At 48.3% G+C, this 9,500-nt stretch overlaps 1 protein-coding gene across 1 annotated transcript; it reads left to right on the forward strand.

Moving 5' to 3' along the window:
- Positions 1-889: 889 nt before the first annotated feature.
- Positions 890-5,731, forward strand: RESP18 (regulated endocrine specific protein 18). Its single transcript, XM_028510098.2, is given in 4 exon segments — positions 890-1,280; positions 3,152-3,256; positions 4,853-4,980; positions 5,403-5,731. Coding segments are annotated over 4 exon segments (747 nt in total). The 5' UTR covers positions 890-940; the 3' UTR covers positions 5,577-5,731.
- The last annotated feature ends 3,769 nt before the right edge of the window (positions 5,732-9,500 follow it).

Below are 9,500 nucleotides of genomic sequence, written 5' to 3' on the forward strand. Positions count from 1 at the left end.
GGAGAACCAATATTTCTATGTGTGTGTTTATCAGCTTCTGGAGGCGGGTTGTATTCCTTGGCTTGGGGCTGCAACCTCTTGTTTCCAATGTCATTATCTCCCATCACTGCCTTTGACCTTACTTCTCTCTTATAAAGGTGCTTGTGATTACTTTGGGCACACCTGAAAATCCAGGATCATCTCCTCATCTGAGGTTAATCACCTTCTAAGGTTAGTCACTCCTGTAATGTCTCCTTTTCCAGGGATTCAGATGTGAACACCTTCGAGGCCATTATTCAGATGTCATAATGGTATTGTGGTTTAAGTAGGAAAACCACCATGACTTCTGAGAGATGCATACTGAATTATTTAGGAGTGAAATGTTATGATGTTTGTAAATCACTTTTAAAATACTTTATCAAGAGAAAGGAGCAATTGTGACCAAATCTTACTAATTGTTAGTCTAGGTGGTGGGTATATGGACATTCATTTTTTTAATACTGAAAATTTTCATAATAAAATTTTTAACTTAAGAAACAAAATATTTAAGTGCCCGTCTAGGGTTTAGAAAGGGTTAGCTCCCACACTAACCTATAACTAAACAAGAGTGGAAATGAGATCGGTTAGTTCGTTAGCTACTTAGTTATTGCAATAGCTCTACCGCAACAGAGTACAGCGGTTTGAACCAGGGTGGTGGCAGTGGTGTGGGCAGAAGTGCATAGACGTGCAGTCTATTTCGCAGGTCAAATCCATGTGTGCTGAAGGCCTGTAGGAGGATGAGGGTAAAGTGGGCGTCGAGGAATAAAAAATTGACTAAATACACTATCTACTGTCCAGTCCTTGTTCATATTTAACCCTCACAACCACCTTAGAGGTGGGCACAATTCGCACTCCCATCTTACGTGCAATCCATTTCTCCAACCCTGGAACTGGAGCAGAGGCGGTAGGTAGTCCTTGGGACATGGTTTACATAAAACAGGAGCGGGCGCCCGGGGATGGGGACCCTAAACGCAAGGGGCTGGGTAGGCCTCTGCAGCAGCAGGGCCCGCCAGCGATTGGCGGAGCTGCCAAGAGCGGGATGTGTAGATCTAACCCACAAGCGGGTGGACAGCGTCAGCCCTGCTTAGCCTCTCCGGCCGCGGTCTCCTCCTTCGTTGAGACTTAGATGAGGAACGAGAGCGCGGAGCGCGGGAGGATGCAGCGCCCGCTGTAGCCTGGGAGCTCCGGGGAGCTCTGCCTGCTCCTCTGCTTCCTGCTGCTGAACAGCCGCCCAGGGGGCTGCAGAGACCTTACTGGCCACCGTCAGGAGGAAACGTGGGGGGTGAGGGAGGTCCAGAGAACGATCCTGAAAAAAGTGAGTCAAGGCTCCTCAAGGTGAGACACACAGGAGGAAAAGAAAGTGGGGGCGTGAAAAAAGATACACGTAAAAAGGGGCGCAGGCCTGGGGTGGCGCTCCGCATATGGGATCCAGACCTAAAAGAGGCGGACTCGGGAAAACTAGAGACTCTGGAGGAGGACGGGAAAATGGGCCAAGGGATCTATGCGACCACAGGAAAAGCAAGACGCGCCACACGGCCAGGGAAGGGGTGCTGGAACTGAGGGAAGGGCACGGGACCAGGATCTCGGGGACCAGGAGCAGGAACCGCGGGTATGGGGTCCTGGCTCCGGAGAGGATCTGGGCCGAGAGACGAGCCGGGGCTTCTTCACAAGCCCTCGGAGCCTGGCGTGTGCAATCCGGTGACCGTAAAGAAGGGGGAGGGCGGATGCAAGGGGAAAAGGTTTTCCTTTTCCTCCCGCCCGGCTCGGCGCCAGCCTGTAGACCCGCGCAGACTCAGGTCTGAGAGGCCCGAGGCCAACTGCGCAGACTCGGGGGTTCCGCGCCAGGCGCGCGGGGAAGACCGCGCAAACTCCTGGTCTGACGCCAACTCTCCCTCCCGATTCTTGGGTTTAGAGGCCAAACCAGAGGACTCGGGAAGAGCTGTGAAAGAAGGCCTAGTGGCGGATGACAGGCACTAGTGCAGGGGTGAGGGTGGAGGATGGTCAAGCCTTGTGGACATACCTCGCGCTCTGAACCACCCAGAGCCTCTTCTATGCCAGGCTTCGGCCACCGCTCAGCACCACGGACAGCGCCTGGCGTCCTGTGGGTCTCTCCAAGGGTGTCCTACTCACCTCTTCTCCTATCAGTCCTGGGAGCAGTGTCTCAGAGAAGGATCCTCCCTTCCAGAAACGCTTTTCCTTCTCAGTAGGGTGCTGGAGTTTCTGCTCCTTTCTAAAGCCAGGAAATTGACATTAGGATCCATTTGGGAAGGAGAATTCCCTTTTCTTAAAGCCGGTCCCTAACGAGGCATTGGTAATGGCGCTCTAGGAAAAAAAAAAAAAAAAAAAAGGACCCTCCGCCAACCCTAACACATCTAACTGGAATAAGAAAGGTGTGTGTACAGCCCTGGGTGGTATGGCTCAGAGGATTGAGCATGGCCTGTGAACCAAACCAAAGGGTGGCTGGTTGGATTCCCAGTCAGGGCACTTGCCTAGGTTGTGGGCCAGGTCCCCAGTAGGGGGCGTGCGAGAGGCAACCACACATGGATGTTTCCCTCTCTCCCTCCCTTCCCCTCTCTCTCTCTAAAAATAAATAGATGAAAAGAAAAGTGGTGTGTATAGCATTATGGACTGTCCTCTCCCACCCCCTGTCCTTTTCCTATGCACAGCCGGGCTAACTGGGTGTCAGGACAGGGATCCAGACATTCAAACCCTATGCATACTAATACTTCCTACTAACACTTCCTGCTGTAAGGATTTCAGGCCTCCTCTCTAATCCCCCTCAGGCCTCAAACTCTACCCCAAGATCAGTTCACCTGCTTCCCATGCCCCCCGCCCCATTCATCCGCTGATTATACATTCCATGTGCGTAGTTGTCTGAGTCTCCCCTTACCTCAGCCTCCACAGGCTCCAGGCTATTCTTTGCCTGTAAACTTTGTTCTTACCTGGAAGTTGATACCAAAAGGTGCAGGGGCTAAAGAACAAGGTAAGGGAAAATGAAAAGAAGCAATACTGGAAAGGAGGAAGGGATCTGGTGAGAGGGGTCATAGTGGGAGGAAGCTGTTTTTTTTTTTTCAACTGGAACTTGGCAATCTCCTGGTCAAGCTCCTTGCTGGCGCCACTCTTTTGCCTTTAGATGGTCAGGGCCAAGTGGGAGTGGGACAGCTCTGGCCCTTCCAAGGATTTCCCACACCAGTCTCCCGGCACTTGCAAGTTGTACTCCAGCAGATTGTGCCCCAAGGTGAGGAAGACCTGGAGAACAGAGGCTGGGGCATGGCCGGATATGAGGGCAGTGGGGATAGTGAGAGGCTGTTTGATCTGAGGGCAAGCTTCCTTCTTCAGACATCTCTGCTTGCAGCTTTCCTACCATGCTCACCTCATGGAGAAGGTGGACAACAGAGTGGGAGTGGAGTTGGATGGGTGGGCAGTTTGCCCTTGACACTCTTGGGAAGAGCCCAGCAGAAGGTTCTAGCAGTAGCCCCCCAAATAAGTCATCATCTAACAGTTATGTTGCCTTCAAAGGGTGGAATGTAACTTCAACTCCTTAACAGTTAAGGGGTAGTCATGTTTATACAGCCCTAAAATTATTTCAGCCCTTCAAAGGCAACTGCAAGGTTGATGTGGCCCCTGGTGAAAATGAGTTTGACACCCCTGATCTAACGCCTTCACACTAGTCCCAACCCCTGACGCTGTCTTGGTTTTTCTAGAACCAGGAATCCTTACGTTCTCAGCATGGGAAACACACGTCTCCCCCCACGTCTGAGTGGGAGGAAGAGCAAATTGTGTGACAAATAGATGTGAGGAGTGAAAGGAAGTGGAGAGTCTCTTGGTGACAGATGGCCGACTATTCCTTAGAGCAGAGTTCCATGAATGAGGGAGGATCAGATAAGAAATGTGCCTCGAGGTCACATTACTGCTACTACGGGTGTCTAACATGTGTGTAACACCTTAGAGCTGTGGTTCTCACAGTGCGTCTGAGGACCAGCAGCATCAGCATCATCAAGGACCTTGTTAAAATGCTAAATACTTTTTATTCTTTAATTTTTAAGATTTTATTTTATGCCCTGGCTGGCATAGCTCAGTGGATTGAGCGCAGGCTGCAAACCAAAGTGTCGCAGGTTCGATTCCCAGTCAGGGCACATGCCTGGGTTGCAGGCCATAACCCCCAGCAACTGCACATTGATGTTTCTCTCTCTCTTTCTCTCTATCTCCCTCCCTTCCCTCTCTAAAAATAAAATAAATAAAATCTTTTAAAAATTAGTTAGAGAGGGGAAAGGAGGGAGGGAGGGAGAGAAACATTGATGTGTGACAGAAACATCGATTGATTGGTTGCCTCTTGCGTGCCGCCAACTGGGGATCTGACTTGCAACCCAGTCATGTGCTCTGACCAGGATTAGAACCAGCAACCCCTTGGTCTGCAGGACGATGCCCAACCCACTGAACCACATCAGTCAGATCAAAACAAAAATTGCTAATTCTAGAGCTTCATCCAGACCTACTGAATCAGAAACTCTTGTAGGAGATTCCAATGCACACTAACATTTGGGAATCACTGCCTTAGGAGTTGTGTAAGCATTCTTTGCCTCACTAATCTCATTTAATCCTCAAGATAGCATCAAAGGGATCAGCGAAGAGAATATAATTCTAATCCTAATGGAATATTATCACATGCCAGGCACTATGCTAAGCAATTGTTGCCTACTATCTCATTTAATTCTGTCCACAAATGGTGATAGTCCACCTCCTTGAGGGAGAGGGAGAGTGTTGATCTCACCTGGTCCCTGGAGTGGGCTAGAGTATCTCAAGTGTCAGTTCACTCCATCCTTTCACCCTGAAGGTTTGTTCTGGAAGGGTGACATCACCCAGGATGTGATGACCCAGAAGATGGAACACATAAGCAGACTCCATCCCCAAGATTTCTGTCTGAGGGATGGGCAGGCATCCTTTCCCACCAAAACCACTGGGGTGAGGTACATGAGGCCCACGGTCAGGCCAGACTGTGCTGGGAGGGAAGTAGTATTAACACTACAGGTAAGAGCTGCCAGAAATTGAGTGAGAATGATTCGGAGGTCCTCTCTGGGATCTGCAAGGAACAACTCCATGAGCCATTAATGATACCTGCAAAGGGTATCACTAATACCCTTTGGTATTAGTGGATGGATGGTATTAGCGGTAGGGTGGATGTCAGCAAGTCTCTGTTCCATTGGTCATTTCTGTCTCTTCTGGGGGCAAGCAAGAGGAGAAACTTCAACTCCTATTCCCCAAGGTGAGACTTATGTGTCTTCTTAAGAATTTTAAATCCCTGACTTTGGGTCCCTTCTCTGTTCCTCTGGGGCCCTGCCACCCTTGTCTGTCTCCTTCTTGACTCCCGGCTTCCCTCCTCACAGAGCCCAATGGTCCAGGTGAACAGGGATCAGTGCTTTACCTCCAAAATGGTTTCGAAGGCCCTGAAACAACAGGTGGCCAACCCTGTCAGGGTGAGATTGGAACCCCCAAGGGCCTGTTTAAATGAGGGAGGCGGGTATGAAGAGGGGAATGAGTATGGAGGCATGAATGGATAAGCCCAAGGAAAGATCTTTTCCTGCCCAGTTGAAGCATACCCCTTTCCTTTTCTCCCCTACAGACCACCTGTGGGTATCTGTGTGGGAGTTTGGGAGGGCAGGTGCTGGGAGCCTCCAAGAATGAAATGGTCTATAGCATCAAGTGTAAGCATAGACCTGCAGTTTTCAAAATTAGGTAAAAAATTTTCCTTTTCTCCATGCACTCCTGTTTATAGCAAGTGGTAGCAAAGCTCCTTTAGATAAATGGGAGAGGCAGCCCAGAGGCCTTCACATTCAGAACATGCACACACTCACATGCCCCATGTCCCTCTACTCTGTGACCTGGGCTAGTCAGCCAGTAAAGTTCAGGGTTATTTCCTTGAGATGCTCAAACTCTTCAAAATCTAGATTGGAAACACCCATCCAGTACTCCCATCTATCTTTCTAGGTGAGACATTGGGGTGCAGGCTGGTCAAGGGACTTGCTCAAAGCTGCACAGCAGGTTCTGGGCAGAGCCAGCACTGGAACCAGCCCTTTCCCCTGTGGCCCCTGTGGCCCCTGTGGCCCCTGCAGCCCCTGCCTTTCCTTTCTGGGACCACAGTAGGGGTTGGGCTGTTCCAAACATCAGGCTCCTCCACGTTGACCAAAGTCTGGTGGGGGGAGGGGGACTAACACCTCAATTATAAGAAGGTGGCAGCCGGAGGAAGATATGAAGGAAGGGCTTCTCAGACAGAGAGCACTGCAATGACAAGTGTTCTGTGACAAGGACACCATGGCCAGTTCAAGGAGCAGATGGAGAAGCCAGGGTATTAGGTTGGAGAAGCAGGCCCAAGACTGACCATATAGGGCCTCATAGATCCTGGTGAAAAACTGGGATTTTATTCTAAGTGGCAAGTTAACTGGGAAATTTTAAGGAAGGGGATTTCCTAATGTGACATATGAGTTTATCCAAAGGCCACTCTAGTGATGTTAAGGAATGGGTTGTGAAGAGCAAGACTAAAAACTAAGAAGCCTGGAAGGAGCCACCACCCTGATCCTGGGGGGAGGCTTGAGTTGGCCTGGACTGGGGCAGTGGCAGTGGAACTAGCGCCCCCAGCTGGCCATGCACTCCATCCAGAGGCAGCCTGCACCGCAGGGGGCTTCCAGGCTCTCCTAGGAAACTGGTTCCCTTGGTTTCCATTCCTGTAAGGTGGCACTTGGGCTCTCTAAGCCTGGGTTGGTTGCTGGGTCAACACACTCAGAGCTAAGTGACAGACCTACCAGTGAGGGACCGGTTACCATGGTGCTGCTGCGAATGCAAACAAGGTGCTGTCATTCTTTCCAACCCTGAGCCCAAGGGGAAAATCACAGGCGGGAGGGTGAAGTATATGTGGAAGCCAAGGGGACAGGTAATTGGTGGGCTGAGTCACTATGGGCTTACTCCATCAGGCTGTTATGGAAGCATCCGGGGAAGAAGAGTAGAAGAGGAAGGGGCCACCTCGCCACATACTGATCCCAATCCTTTGTTTCTTCTTGTTTTAGGGCTTCTCTGAGCCACCCTCCGCTGTGGGACGCCACCTCGTCACTGATGGAGACCTTGTGTGAAAGTTCTCTGCCCCAATGCCCTCCCCATTGTCCTCTGGGGGTGGGGGCAGGTTCTAGGATGACCCAAATCTGGGTCATTAAAGTGGACTCTCATGCCAGCTCTTCCTGTGACTTGTCTTGAGGCAGGATGGGTGGGGTTTGGACCCGGCCAGAGCCTACAAAGTGAGAGAAGGGGGACCAGGAAAGGGGGTGGAGGTGAGGAGAGCACAGTCCCTCGGTGCTGATGGAGGCTGGTCTCTGTCTTGTTTTCCTCCCCGTGACCAGTCCTGAAGTGGGGAAAGTGAGGGTGGGGCTACAGCTGGAAGGTCAGCCTTCCCCACCGGCACCCAGCTACATGGTGTGGCCTGGTTGCCCACTCTTCCATGTCACACAGGCCTGCACCCTGCTGTTTTATGAGTCTTCACCTTTGGCATTACACCTCTTGCCAGGACTCTCCCACTCATCTTGCTCTCATTAATCAATAGGGAAGTGCTACAAAGTGTACACACATTAACTGTTCTAATGGCTCTTGCCAGTTTGTTCCTAGTAGCTTAAAATTTTAAAAGGGAACAGGGCCCTGGCCCATGTGATTCAGTTGGTTGGGTGTCATCCCATAGACCAGGAGGTCTCGGGTTCGATTCCCAGTCAGGACACGTGCCCGGGGTGAGGGTTTGGTCCCTGGTCAGTGTGCCTGCAGGAGGCAACTAATTGATGTTTCTCTTGCACTGATATTTCTCTTCCTCCCTCCCTTTCCCTCTGTCTCTAATAGATAAAAGAAAAAAATCTTAAAGGGAGTGGGTAATCCTACCCCATGATCAGCCCAACCAAACACTGGAATATCCTATTTGCAGAGCTTTCTACTTCTTGAAGTGCGCTCGCTGATTGGATATTCACAGGTGTGAGCAAACAGGCAGGTATTAGGATTTAGTGTCTCTAAGAGGTAGCGGAGTTGTAAACATAAACTAATAATCACTCTATAGCTATAAACAAGTTTTCGTACTTTACCAGATATGTCATAATTTAGTAAATAACTATGAACCCCTCAACCATGTGGACAGTGAATAAAAGAAAAATTGTTTTTGGAAAGAAGTTGGTATCGTTGGCTCTACCTGATATGAAGACTTAGCATGAAACCAGCCATCTACAGAGTGTGGCATTGATGAAAGGGCAGGTGGGCAGATCCATGAAGTGAAGGGCCCAGAGACAGACACGTGGTGTGGGCACTTCAGGGCAAAGGTGGCAGAGAAGAGGGCCATCTTTCCAACAAACAGTCCGGGAACCATTTGGTGCCCTTGTAGATGAAAAAGTCACTTATGTCCATGACTTAAAATATACACACAAGCAGGATCCAGGGGGATTATAGGTCAATGTGAAGAATTAAAAAGCGACGCTTATTCCATAACTGTAGGCCATTTGATGGATGTATTTCATTTCCCTGAACTCCTACCCTGCAAAACCGTGTGGATGAAGCGTTTAAAGGAGAGTACAAGACAGTAACTTCCTGTCCTAATGGCTATAAAAGATTTCTTAAAGAGGAAACAAAGGTGCTAAAAATAAAGTGAAATATGGTACATTTGATACGTTAAATTGAGAAAATCTATAAACTCTTCCTTAGAGCTAAAGTAAGACAGTTTTAGGGTATACCATTTTTTTTTCTGCCACCACGTGAATACAAACATCTTCCACTGTCTGTCCTGAGAAGAATAGAAAAGAAAGAATTTTCTGAGTCAGTGGTTGTCTGGCAGAAATATAATATATATTTATATATGTAATTTAAAATTTTTTAGTAGTCACATTTTTAAAAGAGTGAAAAGGAAATAAGGCTATGTCAACTCTAGTCTCTGTAAATGATTCAATTAGAAGCATACAGCATCACCTATAGAGAATTTTGCTTAAAATTTTTTTAAGCCTGATTCAATCAGAACTTTAGAGATAACTTCTAGTTTACAGGAAATAAGGGGGAAATACAGGTTATATATGGGGCAAATATATCATGAGGAAATAATCAGACAACACCAGAAGAAAAGCTGACCTCATCTCTTCAACCAGAAAATATCAAAAATTGGGGACGGGGTAGGAAGGGAAGGAACCCTAAATATGCTAATTTAAACAGAATTAAGAAACACAACCAAATGAAATGATGGTCTATGTCTCCTATTTTGAACAAAACAACCAGAAAGTGCATTTTGAAAAACAATTTGAGAAATTTGAATATGAACTGAGCATCAAATAATATTTGGTCATATTAAATTTATTGGATGCCATATAGCAATTTGATAATGTGAGAAAGCATCTTTATATCTTGGAGATGTATACTGAAATATTTATAGGGAAATATGTCTATTATTTACTTTTAAGTACTAAAAGGAAGCAAATATGGCA

The sequence above is a fragment of the Phyllostomus discolor genome, chromosome 4 (genome assembly GCF_004126475.2).
Source record: "Phyllostomus discolor isolate MPI-MPIP mPhyDis1 chromosome 4, mPhyDis1.pri.v3, whole genome shotgun sequence".
Lineage (NCBI taxonomy): Eukaryota > Metazoa > Chordata > Mammalia > Chiroptera > Phyllostomidae > Phyllostomus > Phyllostomus discolor.